The 17,322-nt window shown below is 64.0% G+C and overlaps 7 protein-coding genes across 7 annotated transcripts; 2 read left to right on the forward strand and 5 right to left on the reverse strand.

The window, feature by feature from the left end:
* Positions 1–578: 578 nt before the first annotated feature.
* On the reverse strand, positions 579–4,045 carry AMS1_1 (Glycoside hydrolase, 38 vacuolar alpha mannosidase; the record flags this gene model as incomplete). The annotated part of the gene is made up of 6 exons (XM_069351850.1): positions 579–2,508; positions 2,544–2,972; positions 3,010–3,320; positions 3,359–3,826; positions 3,866–3,912; positions 3,949–4,045. 6 exons carry the CDS (start codon positions 4,043–4,045, stop codon positions 579–581), a joined length of 3,282 nt encoding a protein of 1,093 aa, XP_069209268.1.
* Positions 4,046–4,952: 907 nt separating this feature from the next.
* Positions 4,953–7,479, forward strand: Q8F55_003307 (uncharacterized protein; the record flags this gene model as incomplete). Its single annotated transcript, XM_069351851.1, has 9 exons — positions 4,953–5,143; positions 5,181–5,446; positions 5,482–5,563; positions 5,599–5,801; positions 5,845–5,925; positions 5,958–6,472; positions 6,505–6,774; positions 6,822–7,271; positions 7,306–7,479. 9 exons carry the CDS (start codon positions 4,953–4,955, stop codon positions 7,477–7,479), a joined length of 2,232 nt encoding a protein of 743 aa, XP_069209269.1.
* A 93-nt stretch (positions 7,480–7,572) lies between these two features.
* Positions 7,573–8,803, reverse strand: Q8F55_003308 (uncharacterized protein; the record flags this gene model as incomplete). Its single annotated transcript, XM_069351852.1, has 3 exons — positions 7,573–7,991; positions 8,037–8,345; positions 8,536–8,803. 3 exons carry the CDS (start codon positions 8,801–8,803, stop codon positions 7,573–7,575), a joined length of 996 nt encoding a protein of 331 aa, XP_069209270.1.
* A 3,311-nt stretch (positions 8,804–12,114) lies between these two features.
* Positions 12,115–12,762, forward strand: Q8F55_003309 (uncharacterized protein; the record flags this gene model as incomplete). Its single annotated transcript, XM_069351853.1, has 1 exon — positions 12,115–12,762. The coding sequence occupies one exon, from the start codon at positions 12,115–12,117 to the stop codon at positions 12,760–12,762; it is 648 nt and encodes a 215-aa protein (XP_069209271.1).
* Positions 12,763–13,855: 1,093 nt separating this feature from the next.
* Positions 13,856–14,320, reverse strand: Q8F55_003310 (uncharacterized protein; the record flags this gene model as incomplete). Its single annotated transcript, XM_069351854.1, has 1 exon — positions 13,856–14,320. One exon carries the CDS (start codon positions 14,318–14,320, stop codon positions 13,856–13,858), a length of 465 nt encoding a protein of 154 aa, XP_069209272.1.
* A 377-nt stretch (positions 14,321–14,697) lies between these two features.
* On the reverse strand, positions 14,698–15,177 carry Q8F55_003311 (uncharacterized protein; the record flags this gene model as incomplete). Its single annotated transcript, XM_069351855.1, has 2 exons — positions 14,698–14,819; positions 14,853–15,177. 2 exons carry the CDS (start codon positions 15,175–15,177, stop codon positions 14,698–14,700), a joined length of 447 nt encoding a protein of 148 aa, XP_069209273.1.
* A 1,632-nt stretch (positions 15,178–16,809) lies between these two features.
* Q8F55_003312 (uncharacterized protein) lies at positions 16,810–17,187 on the reverse strand (the record flags this gene model as incomplete). Its single annotated transcript, XM_069351856.1, has 1 exon — positions 16,810–17,187. The coding sequence occupies one exon, from the start codon at positions 17,185–17,187 to the stop codon at positions 16,810–16,812; it is 378 nt and encodes a 125-aa protein (XP_069209274.1).
* Between the last annotated feature and the right edge of the window lie 135 nt (positions 17,188–17,322).

Raw genomic sequence — 17,322 nt, forward strand, 5'->3', positions numbered from 1 at the left:
GAGGTTTTCATCATGCGCACGCCTCCCGAAACCGTGATGGCTCGAGCAAGTGTACTCGGGATGACTCAGTGAATACCGATATCTGGCCAGCCGTGCCCAGAATAGCGACGTTGTTCGGGCCGTGGGTTGGTTGCACGCGGTGACTCATTAGCCATCAGTTGCCATCAGTTGCCATCAGCCGCCATCAGCCCCTAGTTCGCGTGCCTCGTTGCCGCTGGGTATGCTGCTCGGCTTGTGTGCGAGCTCTCGCTATCCTGCCGGTGATGACTGAGCCGAGGCCCTCGGCAGGTCTCTCGCTTCCCGGCGGCATGATCGTCGCCCCGTGGAGGCGCCAGAGTTCGTATCGCGATGAGAGGCGTCGACACAAGTACGACGCGCGTGACATGTGCTGTGGTGGGCAAGCAGCGACTCCACGCCACCTCCTGCATGTGGGGTCGCCTCCGCGTGAGACCGGGAGACGAGATATGCACGAAATGCCGTCCTAGGCAGTCGTACGCCGCCCAAGGCACTCAATTCATCTTCGTACAACGGAGCACTTCCCCCACTCTATGATCCCTTCCCCACTCTTCTGCCCCACGCTACAACGTCAACCTCACTGTCTTGATCTCGAAGCCGCGGAACGGCAGGGCGATCGCGTCCCCGCCCACAATCTCCAGATCCTCGACGTGGTCTTCGAGCAGGTTGACCACCTCAGCCCTGGCGACCTTGAGCCCGTGGAGGCGGAGCGTGGCATTCGCCTTGCCGCCGTACTGCTCGAAGAGACGCACGATGATCGTCTTGTCCGCGTTGTCCTCGCCGCGCTTGATCGTCTCGAGGACCACATTCCGCGCGCCCGTCACGGTGATCGGCGTGCGGGCCGAGCCAGTGCCCGCGCCGACGCGCACCTTGAGCGGGTTGTTGAACGCGTACGCCACGGCCGGGACGTCGCTCTCGGCAAACGTCCCGACGTGGGGGTAGATGCCGAACGAGAAGGCGTGCGCGCCCATGTCGGTCTCCGGGTCGGGCATGCGCGGCCCTCGGAGAAGAGACAGCGTGACGACGTTGCCGGCCGTCGCGTACCCGTACTTGCAGTCGTTGACCACTGCGACGCCGTACCCAAACTCGCTGAGGTCGGCAAACTTGTGCGCGCAGACTTCGAACTTGGCGGCGTCCCACGACGTGTTGCGGTGCGTCGGGCGCGTAAGCACGCCAAACTGCGTGTCGTAGGTCGCGACGTCCGAGTGGATGTCGAGCGGCAGCTCGAACTTGAGGAACTCGTGCTTCTGGCGCCACTCGGCCTTGGCGTCGACGCGGATGAGCGAGCGCGCGCCGGCCGCCAGCGAGGCGGGCACCGCGTCGAGCGAGATCTCAAACTCGATATGGCTCTTGTCGTACGTCGTCGAGACGAGCAGGCTCGCGCGCAGCCCCTTGGGCGAGCCGACGGCGACGGCGTCAAACTTGAGATGCTGCGCCTTCTCGAGGTGGAAGTAGTCAACATCCCACGCGTCCCAGTAGTTGGGCTGGTCCTCGTAGATGATGAGCCCGGCAGACTCGCCGACCGGGATGAGCTCCTTCTTGAGCTGGACGTCGACGATGCTCGTGATACGCCCGCCCTTGATGGTCACCTTGACGGACGCGTTGGCGAGCTCGAACTCGTCGTCGGCCACCTGCTTGGCCGTCGCACCGGCGCCCTCGAAAGGTTTGGGCTTGCCGATGTCGTCGGCGCCGTCGGCAGCGACGAGGACATGCTCGTCGCCGACCTTGATGACCTCCTCGCGCGCGACACCAGGGAGGGTGTTTACGACCACCACGTCAGACGCCTTGTCCCCCGCCGCGACGGCCTTGGTGCCGGCGTACACGACGGCGTACGCCTCCTCAATCACCGCCGTGATGGTGCGGTGGAGCTTGGCGTAGATCTCCTCGGCGTCATCGTACACCATGTGGATCGACGAGCCGGGCAGCACGTCGTGGAACTGGCACAGGAGCAGGTCCTCCCACGCCGCGTCGAGCCTCTCCTTCGGGTAGACGTACGCCTTGTCGGCCAGCGTCGCGAGTGTCGCGGCGTACTCGGCCTCACGGAGGAGGTTCTCGCTCTTGCGGTTGCCCTTCTTGACCATTGCCTGAGACGTGTACGTCGCGCGGTGGATCTCGAGGTAGAGCTCGCCGTGCCAGATCGGCAGCGTCTTGCCGTTCTTCGTCTCGGTGCGGACTGCGTCGTAAAAGTCCTCGAACGTGCCGCCGTTCTTGATCTGCGGGAGAATGCCCGCCGCGTCGGGCCGGTTGCTGACGACCGCGCGTGTGCGCCGCAGTTTCTCAAGCATGGGTGCCGTCGGGCCGCCGCCGCCATCGCCGTTTCCGAACAGCAGCAGGGCGTTCTTGGTCACGTCGATGTTCTTGTGCCGCGTGATCGCGCGCCGGATCTCCTCGACGTTGACCTGCGAGTTGTACGACTCAACCGGCGTCATGTGCGTGAGCACCTGAGAGCCGTCCAGACCCGCCCAGTTGAACGTCGAGTGGGGGAACGAGTTGCTGCAGTCAGCGCGGGCACGGAGCAGGCCTCTCACATGTTGTTCCACGAGATCTTCTGCGTGAAGAAGTTGGGCGCGCCGGAGAGCCGACAGATCTGGGGCAGCTGGCTCGAGTACCCAAACGTGTCGGGGAGCACAAACGTCGACGAGCGTTTGCCGAAGCGCTTCTCAAAGTAGCGCTGGCCGTAGAGGAACTGGCGGGCCAGCGCCTCGCCCGAGGGCATGTTGGTGTCCATCTCGACCCAGGTGCACCCAAGCGGCTGGAAGCGCCCGTCCTTGACCTTGTCGAGGATGCGGGTGAAGAGCGTGGGGTACAGCTCCTCGACCCACTTGAACTGCTGCGGCTGAGTCGCGCTGAACACGTACTCGGGGTACCGGTCCATCAGGTCGCACTGGGTCGACCAGGAGCGCGCCGACTTTTGCTGCGTCACGCTGAATGGCCAGAGCCAGGCAGTGTCGATGTGGCTGGGGGCGTCAGCGAGCGACCCGGCGTAGCACTCACCAGTGGCCAATGGCCCACAGCGTTCCGTCCTGCTTGCCCACGTCCTCGCTATCCTTGATGATCCGCGCCTGCCAGTCCTTGCCGAGCGTGTTCTCGGCGACCTTGCGCGTCGCAGTGACACACTCCAGGTCGTTCTTCCTGAAGACGTTCATCATCTCATTGGCCGTCCAGTTGGCCGTCTGCGCGAGGCTCGAGTCGGCGGGCAGCTGGGTACCGAGCTGGTGCAGGAACTCAAAGTCGTACTTGAGCCGCACGGCCTCCTGGTTCGGCACGACCAAGTCGGCGTGCTTGAGCAGCCACTTCTTGCCGCTCTTCGAGTCGTCAGCTCAGAACACCTCACACAACACACCTCCTCGTCCACGTCCTCCAGGTCACCAAACATGTCGTCGTGTACGCCAAACATGCCGTTGCAGCTCGCCTCGATCCAGTAGTGCCCGACTCCGGCCTTGCGATGCGCCTCGGGGATGATGAACTCGGCGCGGCGGTCCACGTTCGTGCCCCCCGTGAGGCCGTGGTATGGGTTTCCCTCCTCGTCGAACACCATGGCCTCGCCGGTCGAGTCCCACTCGAGGTAGACGAGCTCGTAGTCGGCATACTCGGCGGGGATGTGCACCGTGACCTTGAACCAGTGGTTGGACCAGTCCGGGCCAAAGTCCTGGCCCTTGCGTGCGGGCTTGTACGCCTGCTTGACGGCCTCGGCCCAGAGGGGCTTGGAGTGGTCCGGCGCCGACCAGGACTCGAGCTGCACGTGCGCCGCGTCGTCGTGCCGGTGCGCGATGAGCAGCGACGAGAGGTTGTTCTTCGAGTAGTAGCCTCCCTGGGGGTGTTAGCCGCCGCCGCCACCCGCCCCACTCACGATGAACGACTTGAGGCGCCCCTCGAGCTGGGGAAGCTTCTTGTAGCCTGGATGTCAGCATCGCTCGCCACCGTGACACTCACGCGCGTCGCTCTGGAAGCGGGGGTAGCCGTCGGCGGGGAAGCTCTCGCCGCCGTTGGCATGCCCGTTGGCGTGTCCGTTTGTGTGCCCCCCGGTCATGTTGGGCAGAGTGGTAAGAGACGAGGTCGAGGGGGAGAGGCCGCGTCGCCCCTTCTATTGAACCAGGCCGATGCTGCCCAACATGCCGACGAGCCAGTCGGCATCTGGGGCCTCCTTGGGGGGATGGGTGCCGCACGCGGGGTACACCTTGGCGGGGGCTGCGGTGGGGCATGCGGGAGACAGCGGCCCGGTGCGCAGCTGTCTGGTCAGAGCAGGGATGTTAGTACATGCCAGTCCTTGAGGGAGCACGAGGTCGCGTCTGTTTCGGTCCATTTTGGGTCCCCACAACCCTTCAAAACAAGCCGGCCGGCCCATTCGGCAAGGACGCCGGTTGGTCGCATCACGCCGTCCCCATTGAGCAGCGCGCAGCTTGCTGACACTCGGTGGCTGACTTGTCCGAGGCTACGGAGCAGAGTGCGCCGACACGCAGCACTATGTACCTCCTCAAGCTCGTTCGTCGGTGTCTGCCGGGGGCCAGTACAACGCTGGCCAACACCACAAAGGCGATACCCGATTCTCGACGCGGTCCCGCCTCGCGGGGGCCCGAGCATCGCCAGATCAAACCGCTGGCTCGAGATCGGTGTGCTGTCCCGCCGGTCCTTTACGTGCAGAGATATCAATGTCAAGAGTTGTTGTTGGACGTTGACTGTCACCTCGACCCCCACCATGCCGTCATGCCCACGTTGTTGTGACGCGCTCATCCTCGTCCGTTCCTGTGTTCGTTTATCCATCTCCTTTGCTCTCCCCGCCTCTCCCCCGACCGTGTTTGGCTCACAACGAACGGCCTCGGCCCGGCTCCACCGAGGGCACCCAACTGACGCCGCTGACCACTCACGTCCAATCCGCAGGCGAAAATGATAACCATTCACCGGTGATCGACGTGACGCTTGACTTTGAAACATACAACATGGCAGACAACGTGCGGTCGCCAGACGCAGTCGAGCTTCTGCACGACGGCGCGGCCGGCTCGGTGCTGGCATCGCGCAGGTCCTCGGCGACAGGCACGTCGGCGTACCACTCGGCCTCCGAGGGCGGGGCCAGCGAAGACGAGGCGAACGGCAGACACGTTCGGGTCCTCGACCAGCTCGAGACGAAGAGGTAAGCGTGCACCCCCTGTCATCGCTCACACACACAGCCTTGACCCGCCCAAGACGAAGACGGAGGACTATCGCTCTCCCATCACCCCGTCCACGCTCAACCGCTCCACAACCCACCGCTTCTCGAAGCCGATCCAGCGCATACCTTACCGCCATCGCCCGCTGCTCCCAGGCGAGAAGGACACGAGCGAGCCCGAGGGCCATGCGCCGCCGCGAGAAGAGGAGCTCGAGCTGGTGGACCCGACACGGCAGCCGTGGCTCCGGGAAGCGGACCGCGCGAGCGAGTGGGCGTCCCTGTTCTATGGTGGGTGCGATGGTCGTAGGGTGCTCACCCGCCAGACCTGGTCGTCGTCGCCGTCCTCTCCGTCTTTTCGAGCTCGCACGAGATCCAAACGCCCGCAGCGATCCCCGTCTTCTTCTCGTGAGCACCCACTCTGCTCCCCCCTCACACCCCAGCTACTATGTCATCCTCGTGTGGATCTGGACGTCGCAGCTGCACTACGACGCGCGGTACGAGGCCGAGGACACGTTCCACCGCGCGCTCAAGTCGCTCCAGCTCATGGTGTTTGTGTTCATCGGCGCGGCCAGCGGCGGCTGGAGCCCGGGCAAGCTGCTGCCGTATGAGGAGGGAGCCACGCCAGCGGAGCGGGTCGAGCACCGTGAGTCGGGTGTCAATCACTCCGAGTACCCGCTCACTCGCAGAACGCGCAAAGGACTCGTTCGTCACAGTCAGCATCGCGTACGCCATCTCGCGCGGCCTCCTGCTCTTCCAGTACCGCTATGGTAAGTCCCCCGCGCTTCGCCGCTGACATCAGTCATCTCGGCCGGCGCGCGATGGAAGCGCAAAGTCCCGGGCGCGCGGCTTACCTCCCTCTCCCTCACCGCGTCCATCGCGCTCGTCGTCACTGCCACCTCGCTCTCGTCCTCGAGCGCCACCGTTGCGCGGGTCAAGATCGCGCTTTTCTACCTCGGCATCGCAGTGGAGATGACCACGGTCTGGTTCCAGGTCGTGTGGGGTGTCAGCGGGCCGACCGCGTCCGACGAGTACGTCGCGGAGCGGTACGGCGCGCTGTCCCTCATCATCCTCGGCGAGGGGCTCCTCAGCCTCACCCGCGCGTTCGGTAACGCCCTGTCGATCCTCGTGTCCGAGGCCAACTTTACGTTCTACCTCCAGATCTTCCTCGTCATCTTCGTCATCTTCTGCATCTGGACGTTCCTGTTCTTCAACTTCCGCAAGACCGACACAGTTTCCAGTCGCCGCAGCGCCGTGTGGGAGATGGTGCACTTCCCCCTCCACTTTGTCATCCTGCTGCTCCTGGCGTCGATGATTGTGAGTGTGCCATCTAGCCTCGCTGACCCCAGAACTTTGTAACGATCCACTCGTTCTCCGTGGCGATCCAACGGACTGTCGAGTACTTTGACACCGCGACGGCAGCGCTCCAGAACGGCACCGAGCTCGCCGGGGCCGTGTTTGACGACATCTCGCTCCACCTCGACAGCCTCGACCTCATGCCCAACTTTGAGACGAGATACGAGGAGCTGGCCGAGATAGCACGCAAGGAACACCCAGAGCAGGATGCGTACGTGCTCGCCGCGCAGTACTTTGGGCAGATCATCCTCGGCGTGTGCAAGGTGGGTGTGGTAAAAGTCTGGCATGGTAGCACCACTAACACGACCAGTCAACCGGCGTTGAAGTCTCGGGCCCGCCTCTCGCCAAGCTCGAATCCCTCGTGGGCCTAAACTACACGTCGCCGCATAACGAGACGATCCAGGAGCACGCGACCGAGCTGCTCCGCGAAGTGGTGGAGGAGATCACCAACGAGGCCGCGACGGGCATGCTATGGATCTACCCCGCGGCCGGCGTCGTGCTGGTGCTCTGCGCCCTGCGCTCCTGGCTCCGATACCACTTCCAGGGACCGTCGCACTACGTCGTGCATGGCATCCAGTTTGTCGCCGGCATCGCCCTCGCGCTCCTCGGCCTCCTGTGTATCGGCAACAAGGACATGTACAGCCTGTCGGGCGAGGAGGGCTCGCTGCGCGACGTCAACCCGCTTTACCGTCTCGTGTGGAAGAACTGGGTCGTCGCCATCGTCGCGCTCGTGTACATGTGCGTGCTGCTCAGCACCAAGGTGAGTCGGACGCGCCAAGCCCCGCTGACGCCAGGCCATCCTCACGATCATGTTCTGGAAGGAGGACAAGGCGGAGCGCAAGCGCGACTTGGAGGAGGCTGGCTTCGACGTCAACTACGACGGCGAGGTCGCGCCCGGCCCGCTGGGTTACGTGCACAAGGGCTTGCGGTGGCTGCGGCGCGAGGTACGCGTCTGGTTTGCCATGTAGGGGGCAGCGACACATAGACCATATAATGCACTGTTGCTTGCATAGCCCATCCGCGTCCCGTACAACCACATACAACACTGCAAACCCCCGCGCCTAGTACTTGAAGTTGCCCGAGACCTTGCCGAGGAGGTAGTCGCCGTACAGGACGTCGGGCTCTGGCACGAGCTCGATGCCCTCCTTTGCGGCCGTGCGCTTCGCCGCGTCAAGCAGCGTGATGTTCGAGTCAAAGTTGGGCTCGAAGAAGAAGGGGAGCGAGACGCGGTACGTCGGCGCCTTGTGGATGACGCGGTGCAGCGTGGCGGGGTACATGCCGCCCGTCCACTTGTCCCACATTGCTCCGATGTTGACCACGACGCACCCCGGCACGGGGTTGGCGTTGATCCACTCGCCCGAGCGCGAGAGCACCTGCAGCGCGTCGGGCGTGCTGTCCGTGTGCAGGAAGGTGAGATTGCCGTAGTCCTTGTGCTCACCGCACGAGCGGCCGTCGGCGTTGGGCGGGAGGGGCGGGTAGCCTGCACGGGGGTCAGCGAGTGCAGGGTTTGGGGGCCTCGACTCACCAATCAGGCGCATGCTCCAGAAGCTCTTGTTGCTCAACTTCCAGAACGCCTTCCACTCGGCCTCGTCCATGCCCAGGCCGAGCGCCATGGCGTGCATCACCGCTTCGCCCAGGACGTGCATCTTATCGACCCAAGCCTCGAGCGCCGGCTGCAGCCCCGCCGGGGTCTTGGGGTACTGGTTGTCGCCCTGCAGCGGGCGGGGCTTGGCCCCCGCCTCGACAGCCTCGTACGGGTTGGCCGCGTACAGGTCGAGGCCTTCGTGGTGGTCTGCCTTGCCCTGCGTAATGTTCTCGCCATAGCGCTGGTAGCCTGCGCGAGCGTCAGCGAGCGGCAGGGAGAGGGGGTGGGGGAGGGGGAGGGGGTTCTCCCGTCGGGAGGATCTCCATCATGGAGGACGGGCCGAAGTGGAGCTGTATCCGCGCGCTTCGTTTGAGAGCTCTCCAGCAGCCGCGGCAATCGGCAACAGATGGCCCCACTGTAGACAAACAACTGAACTCACCCCTCGCGCCGTCCATCGAGCCGATGTGGATCTTCTCCTTCTCCTCCTGGGGCCGCTCAAAGAACTCGGTGCCGAGCGTGAGCACCTCGTCCATGTCGTCCTTGAGCAGGAAGCCCTCGACGTTGAGGTAGAGGAAGCCGACATCGCGGCACGCCGCGTGGAACTGGGCCGCGACGGCTGCGCGGTCCGCGTCGCTGTAGTCGGCGTACGTGGCGGGCAGGTAGGGCGCGATGCTGATGATTGGGAGGGCGGGGGTTGGGGTGACCATTGTGAGTGGTGAGTAGAGTGAGTGCGAGAGAGAGTGAAGAGAGAGAGAGAGAAAGAACAAAGAGATAGGCCGCCGTTGTCGCGGATAAGAGCAGTCGGTCGAGTCGGTCGTCGCGCCGGCCTCTTCGGCAAGCGGAGCCACCCCAATCTGCCTGAACTCCGCTTGCCGATTGGCCGCCGGCCAACGACGGCAAAGGCCGCTGTTAATCATCAAGATAGTTTCGAGACAGCTCGATACATCTTGACGCTGACAATGCACTAATTTATAGATGACAACTACTAATCTATATACCACGACAAAAGCTACGACTGCTCATGGTGCCCTCGAACGGCTGGGGCCCGCACTGTTGCCCCAAGAGCCATTCCCCGGCCCGTCCCCATTGCGCTGGGGCCCGTCACTGTTCGGCTTATCAACCTTGGCCGGCTGCTGCTGAGCGAGCTGAATGAGGACTCGAGCCGCAGCGGTACGCGCGCTGTCCTCCGTAAACCGCACCACACTCGGAATGTCTGGGGCCGGTCCTTCCTCCGGTGCCACGAAAGACAACAAATGGTAAAGCGTCATGACCCGATTGGCTTGCTCAAGCTCCAACATATACTCCCCCACTTGAACATACTTCGAGCGTCAGAGTATCCATCTCCGTGACTCACAATGGCAGCGTGTATGGTCGGCATAGCACCGAGGTATACTGCGCCCACCTCATTGTCAACTGGGTACCCTCCTTGGCTCACCTTGCCTACCGCCGCTTCAATCGCAGTTCGTGTCTCGATGCTTGGTTCGAAGTTCACGGCTAGCCCGAACGACATCCTCTTGCCAACACGGTCGAGTACCGCCTGTATGGTGAATGGTACAACAGTCTCCTTCCACTCCAGGAGGACATATTGGGCCCAAGGCTGCTTCGTCAGCTATTGTCGCTTTTATACTCACTGTCGGTCCCAACCCCCCCGCATCGGGGATATGGCTGGCGCAATCCAGAGAGACATCGGAAAGTGAACAGATAGCGACGTGCCGCCCCTCCTTCCTGAGCCGGGCAAGTGCGAGTTCTCTGACCGCGTTCTCGATGGTAATGCCGGTTGCGCCAGGCTTAAAGAAGAGAAACTCGGCTGCCTCCTCAACTGATACCGGTACAGGTGTGCCGCGGAGGAACGCCGTGTCTGGCCCCCCGGGTTGAAGGTCCTCCTTTCCACACCACCGTTTGAGGTCGTCTATCTGCGACACCTCCTGTGGGGTTCATTCCCAGATCGTGGACAGTACAGCCCCGTCCTTGGCATCACGGGTCAAACGCTTAGCAGCTTCACTGCCTTCAGCATCCTGACTACCGCCGCTCAGTCGCCTCTTCTCCCGTTCAACATGTGCCCCTCTGGGCTTTGCAGGGGGCGACTGTCTCTTGGAAGTTCGCGACGGGCCTGCCACAGCCTTGGTCAATGGTGATGGCGTCGCCGGCGCTGATGCTGGGCCTGCTGGGAGTGCGGGTGCTAGGAGTGGGCCTGCTGAGGGTGGGCGTGCAGGTGCCGGGGATCTGGAGGCGGGGGGTACGGCGGGCGGTAGTGCTGAGGATGGTGTCGTTGGGCGGGCTGGCTGTGGACGCACTGCCCTTGCGGGTGCTGGGACCGGGCGTACTGGGGCGGGAGATGCTGGGGCTGAGGGTGTTCGTGATGGGACTGGCTTTGCTGGGGCTGGGGCTGGGGGTGCTGGAGTGCGGGGTGCCGGCGCTGGCTGTGCTGGGGCTGGGGGTGCCGTTGTTGGAGCCGTTATCCCAGCTCCTATGTGAGCTGGCGCTGGTGCTGGTACCACTGCGGCCGTCGGCGGCACTGCCAGCGTATGTGGCACTGTTGAAGACGACAAGAACTCAACCGTCTCGTCGGACCCATTGTCTGGAATGAGGCGGGTGACACCCCTCGTCCTGTCCGCGTACCATTGGTTTTGTTCCTGAAACCACAGGCGGTTGTCGGTCAAGACAGTAATCCCCAGCCTCTCGTCAATGTGTTCCGTGCTGGTGGTGCTGGTGCCGGTGCCGGTGGTGGTGCTGGTACCGGTGCTGGTATCGGAGGTGCTGGCGTTTGACGTGCCGCCCTCTGCCGCGTTTTTGTGGCTGTGGTATTCCTGTGGCCAGATCAGCGTTGCCACACTTGACACTCACCTTTTTCTCCCACTCAGCAAAGCTGGGCGTTCCTTTAACGTTGTTCGCTCCTTTGCCACCCTGTAAACTGGCCCCACGGCGCTCGTACAGTTCGAGGTACTCTTCCAGCCGGCCCAGCACTATTTGGCAGGCCGGCAGCTCCTCATCGTCGGTGGGGTAGAAATACAGTCTGCGGTTGGATACGGGCGGAGCGAGGAGCTCACCAGCCCTGCAGCACCTCTCAATCCAGGCCGTGTCCACATGCGTGATCAGCGAGCCCTGGTTTCTAAGATGGGGGGACAGAGACACAGCGTTGCAGTACACCCGGTCGTTCCAACGGAAATCGGATTTGAGCTCTCGCAGTATCGGAACAACTGTGAACGCCCCGAAGACCTTCTCTTGCGTATGCGTCTTGACGTCTACCACCCGGCCGCCGAGTGACTACAGTGAGTATGTGACACGTGCCAGGGGGCACCTACTTTGACCCAACACCGTGTGTTCAAGAGTGATTAAGGTTTCCAGAAAGAGCCATCTACTACAAAGATGAGCGGCCCCGCGGCCGGCCGCGGCGGGGACGGCGTTGCGGCTGGAGGCGGTTCCATGGGTGGTGCCGACCCAGATGTGCTCATGGTTGGTTGTGTGTGTCTGAGGACATGGATAGGAGAGGAGGACGGTGTTATATAGACGATGTGGCTGATGAAGGTGCGAGGGAGGTGAGCGAAGCGGCAGGAAAGTCTGGCAAGTCGAGCCTTGTCATGTTTGATCACCACTCGACTCACAACAGCATCAACGTCTCCCTCCCTCCCCCTTCACAGGACAACAACAGCGACTGCACTGGGAAAGGTTTCACCACTGTGCCGTTGGCCACTATACGGCGCCGATCCTCCAAGCGTTTCAATTGAGTGACCTTGTGCCGATCATAGCCAATGTGGCACTTGACAATGGCATTGTCACCGTGCTTCACCTTTCCCCTTCCCCCACTTGCACTTATGGACAACGACCATCCTGCGACTACAAACATTGTCCCCTGGTCAGTTTGTCTACATAACCTGCCTTTGAATTCCTCCCCTTGCTCGCTCACACTGCCCCGACGCTCCCCCAGGCCTTCCCCGCGGCCTCCAGCCGCCTGTACCCTCTCACCCAGCAAGGAGTACGCTTCATATGGCGCAATAGCCGCTGATCCCCCAGACGAGCCATGGACCCACCCAATGCCGACCCGCGCGACCGCGAAGACCTCGACCTCATCAACCGCCTCTTGCATGTACCCTTGCCCAAAGAGCCTGTCCCCGCCGCTCTGCTCAAGGGGCTCTTTGGCACCTTGGTCACGTTCTCTTACTGGATGCTGGGGAAGAAGTCTCTCAGCGAGCTCCAGGCTGCCCAAATCCCGGTGCCCAGGAGGCTTTCACTGTTTGAGTTGATGTTCCTCCTCCAGCGCGTATGGATCATGCTGCCGCGCGGTCCCGTCCGCCAAGAGTTTCGCGCCATTGTCCGGCTGGCGACTGATCTTGCCCACGTCGTAGCCTCGACGAACCAGTGGGGCCCGGTGACCGACTGGGTCCCACCACCGCTCGCGCAGAACATGGCCGGCACGCTGGGCACGCTCATGGCGATCCAGGAGAGCGCTCTGCATGTCCCCCTCGTGACGTGCTTCAACAACCGGTTTGCCCATCCCACCGACGAGCTACAACCACCCGTCCATGGGCAGCCGATTGACCCCCGTGACACCCTGATTGGATTCATCGCGATCTGCTTCTCGAGTACCGGCCGCAACTCCCTGCTCTGGGGCAACTTGGCGGTGCAGGTGGCAGTCATGCTCCACGAGGCTCGTATCGCCCATCAGTGACGGCCAGCGCTATAGTCTAGTACGATGCATCCGTGCTTCGTGCCACACTTAGACATGGGGGTCGGGCAGTGCGCCACACACCGTTCATCCTCCCGAAAGCGGCCGTTCAAAAAGGTTCCGGAGAATTGCGAATACGAGTGCATGACGCCCCCCTTGAATAGTGATGTGTGCAGCCGCGACCGCCGGACCTGGGCTGAATGGGGTGGCGTGGTGAGCAGTAGCCTCGCCCGTGTTTCCAGTTTCTCTCAGTCAGCACGACTCGCTCCCGAACTCACCCGCACCGTCCGGCACGAACCCATCAGCCCCCGTCGCCCGCGCCTCAAGATGCTCGACCAGCGCGTTCTGTTCGGCAACTACACGGCAAGCCGAATACATTAGACCTGGGACCACGACGACGGCCGACGCCCCGAGAATGAGCCACCCTCCGCCCGTGAGGCAGAAGCCGTCCGACTCGGGGCGGGGGTCGGATTCGACGAGGGACCGCCCAAACGATCTGCGGTGGTGACCAAGCTGGAGGAGGGGGCGCCGCAGCATGTTATGGGTGATTGTTATGGGTTATGAAGGGTGACATGTGGCAACGCGTTGAGGTTTGGTGGGACCGCAGTGGCACTTGCCGGGACGCTCTGCAAGCGGCTCGGCATGCAGCCCCCGCCACACCCCAGGCACCCTCCTCTCGTTCTCACTCGCACAGTAGAAAGAAGCGAGTGTACGGATGAGACGCGACCAAACCGCTAGATGTAGGGTGAAGTATAATGCATGTGAATGGTATGTGTGAGCCGATCCAGACTTGCTCAACCCACCGTGTCTGCGGAATCAGCACCACCCGCCGCCCGCCGTACGCCGCGCTCACTATCGTGGGTCATCGGGCACGAAGCCATCGGCACCCTCGGCACGCGCCTTGAGCCGCGCCTCCAACGCCCTCGTCCTCTTCGCCACCCGGTTCATAGCGAAAATCAACCCCGGAAATACGACCAACGCAGACGCGCCGAGCGCGGCGTACCAGCCCGACGCGGAGCGGAACCCCTCTGAACGAGAGGCGAAGATGGTGTTCGGGGGCGTGCGGTCGAGCCTGAAAAAGTCGTGCAGGCAAAGCCTAGTGCGACGGTAAAGCTGGCGGAGGTGGCGGCGCATGGTGGTTGGTGGCCGGGGTGAAGTGCAGCACGAGATTAAGTGTCGGTGTGGGAGGCAGCGCGTGCCGACGAAGCTCGGCAAGCGCCTCGGCACGCGACCTGGCCTCTGCGACCGTGACGCGGGGCACGTACCGCTCGCGCCAGTGCAACCCCTGCCACTCGGCACCGGCAGGCCATGGGCGGCACGTCCGCTCCGGCTGCGGCTGGGGCGGATTCTCACGTCGCTCGGGTTCGCGCGGCCACGGCCCGGTCACGTAGTACCATGTGCCGAAGGTGCCGCCAAACGCGAAACTGAAGACGAGGCGCTCGGGGAGGTTGTATGGCAAGTCGCGGTTGGCGATGTACCAGCGCTTGCAGCTCCTGGTCAAGAATGCGAGAAACCGGGGGCAGAGGGTGTCGACGAGCAGCTGGAAACGCCGGGCGAACATGATGCGGGGGAGGGCGAGTGGCAGTGTGGTGTTGGCGACCTGCGGTCGTTAACAAGCATGGCGCGGGGCGCTGCCAGTGCTGAGGGACAGTGACGCACACTGCAGTCTCCGGCACTGATGCCCAGGGGGGTGCCTTGAGCGGGGAAGAGGGTGGATGTGGATCGTGCGAGGCACATGTGTATCGTCGCTGCACAGCAGTCGGCCGTCTCGGCCATACACCTCAATCCTTCAGGCGCAACTGATTTCACCCCTCCCAACGGTTGACGCGTCGCAATGTCACATGGAGCCATGGGCTATTAAAGCTACATACGAAGAACAATGCCAGAGGGGCACACCCCCAAGGGCGACCCGGAAATCCGCCTATATCCTCGGCCAGCCTACTCGTCCTCGAGCAGCGACCACTCGATCGCCGGATGCCCATGGGGCGGGCGCGTCCGCTCTTCAGGCGGCACCGACTTCGGGTTCCACGGCTCGGCAGGCGGGGCTGGGTCCCGCGGCGCTTGCGGTCAGCGGCATCACTGGGCAGACTCACGCGGCGGCGCAGGCGGAGCAGTGTACGTCTGCTCCTCGCCGTCGCGGGCTACGACATCGCCGTACGCGTTCACCTCGGGCTCGTTCTTCTTCTTCCGCCTCCGGGCATCATACACGACCCACCCGATGATGCAGACTTCTAACACCGCGAGGGGGAGCATGGGCGTGTCGAGGTCCACCTCCCACGCGTAGCGCCGCCACCAGTCGCGCTTGGACTGCCAGTACGCGCTTCGGCGTGCGGCTTGGGGCAGGCGGCGGGGGAGGGCTACGGGCCGTGCTGCTGCACGGAGGGGCGCGGGAAGGAGGGGCCTGGGGAGCCTGTTCATGGTGTGTGCAGTGTCATGTCGGCGTGTGTTTGTCTTGACGCACCTCCCCGCGCCTCTGGCCGAAAACGCTGACGCGGGGCATCGGCCGCCAGCAATCAACAAGGCCCTGGCGGGACGGCCCCATCAAACATCATGCATCTGCCTCGATAGTACAAGACATCTCTCAACCCTTGCTGACTTGAACCGGGGAACTAGGCCCTCGAGTCGGCGCTGCCGTCAGTGAGCGTCCTGCGGAGCAGCTCACCTGCCGCTGGCGCCGCTGCCTCGCCATCGCGCCCGCCGCCAGACGTGCTTGTCTTGGGCGCATCCCTCCAGAGGCCGCAGTACACCGCCGCGCCGATGAGTGGCAGCCCCACGGCGATCGGCACCACTTCGGGCCGGGCGAGGTCCACCTCCCACATGAACCGGCGCCACCACTCGCGCGGGGACTGGGTCCACGCGCTTCGGGTGGCTGGGAGGGGGAGGCGCCCGATGTGGGGGAGGGGACGACCCCCGGGGAGGGGCAGGGGGCGCGGAGTGGAGCGGAGGGCGGCGCGGAGGAGGACTCGGGAGAGCATGGTGGGGTGTACAGTGTCAAGTCATGTTGTGGAGGCAACGTCTAGCCACATGCCAGGCGCTGACGAAAACATGCCGGCCGGCATCCGCGAGTCACGCACGGAGGAGGCATCGTGAAACATCATACATCCACAGTGCGTTCTAGTACTTTGTAGCCGCGGCCGTGCAGGTAGCGGTATGTCTGCGTTCGTGCGAATGCGGGGGTGTCTGTCGTGGCCTCCCTGGCTGGCAGGCGCACGCTCGTACTCGGCGGCGCGCCCGGTGCCATGGTCTGACTCGCGGGGGTCGGGCTACTGGTGCAGGGCTGGGTTCCGGGTGGCGCTGCTGTCGGTCAGAAGCGTCGCTGCGGGGCAACTCACATGTCGGCGCCGCACCCGCTGCCTCCCTCTTCATCTCGTAGAAGATGAACACCGCACCCACCCCGCAGACCACGACGGAGGCGACGGCGCCGCCAACAATTTGCTCTGTGCCCAAGGCGTACACCGCTACAGACGACACTCCCCGCCCTAGCCGGCGCCACCACTGGGCCCAGGACTCGGGTTGGTGGTGAATGCTTCGGCGGGCAGCTGGTCCGGCAGGTGCGCGGGGGAGGGCCAGCCACACGGGGGTGTGCGCGAGGGCTGCTAGCCGCGGCGTCGGACAGAGCGGGGCACGGAGGAGGGGCCGGAGCATGGTGGTGTTGTGGGCAGTGGCAAGTCGGCAAGGCGCAAGTCGTGACGCCGACGCGCCGACGGACGTCGAGCCCCATGCCGAACGCTGACGAGCCGGCCGGCACGCGTCGCGAGGCACCACCGGGCAGCCGTGCCTCGGGGTGAAACATCGTCCATCCTATGGTGGTAGCTCCGTCGTCGGGGCTGTGCATGCATGCGGTGCGGTTCGCGGTCGCGCTCCATCAAGAGCTCGGGCTGCACGCGTGCGTGCTTCCGGACTTTGCTGTCGGCCTTGTCGCTGTGGAGCCACTCACGACGTCCTCAGGGAGCCCGCGTCTCGGGCCAGTACAGGCCGACGGGGATGGCGGCGAGCCGCGGTCGAAGCGGGGTGGAGCATAGACCAGAGGAGCAAGGCCAGCTCAGCCCTTCAGCGGCGGCTCCTGCTTCTGCCAGCCCCGCCCCGCATGCCCCCGGCCCGCTGGCGCTGGAGCACGTCCGCGCCATCGCGCGGCGCGAGGGTCGAGACAGCGCTCGAGGGCGGGCTCTGCCCCTCGCCGCCCGTGCTCTCTGCCTGCGCACGCTTGCGGCGCATCCGCATGTCGACGCCCAGCAGCCCGCCCAGGACGAGGAGCGGGAGGAACGCGGCCCACAGCGGCGGCTGCTCGGGCGGCGCGGCGGGGTCCGCGCTGAAGCCGTACCCGCGCCACCACTCGGGCGGGGTGTGCGTGCGCCGGTGGGGGGTGAGGTTGGGGCGGAGGGGGGGCCGGGGTGGTCGCGCTCGGGCGAGGTGGGGGAGGCGGAGCATGTTGTTGAGGGTTGTTAGCTGTCAAGTTGGTTGTTCTTCGAAGTCAGTCTTATGTCTCAGCTGAGAGGTGGCGACTAGACCCAACAGCACGCACGCACGCACACTGTCGCCGTGGGCACGACGCGACGTGTCGCA

Source organism: Vanrija albida, assembly GCF_041260175.1.
Source record: "Vanrija albida strain AlHP1 chromosome Unknown contig_3, whole genome shotgun sequence".
In the NCBI taxonomy this organism is placed as follows: Eukaryota; Fungi; Basidiomycota; class Tremellomycetes; order Trichosporonales; family Trichosporonaceae; genus Vanrija; species Vanrija albida.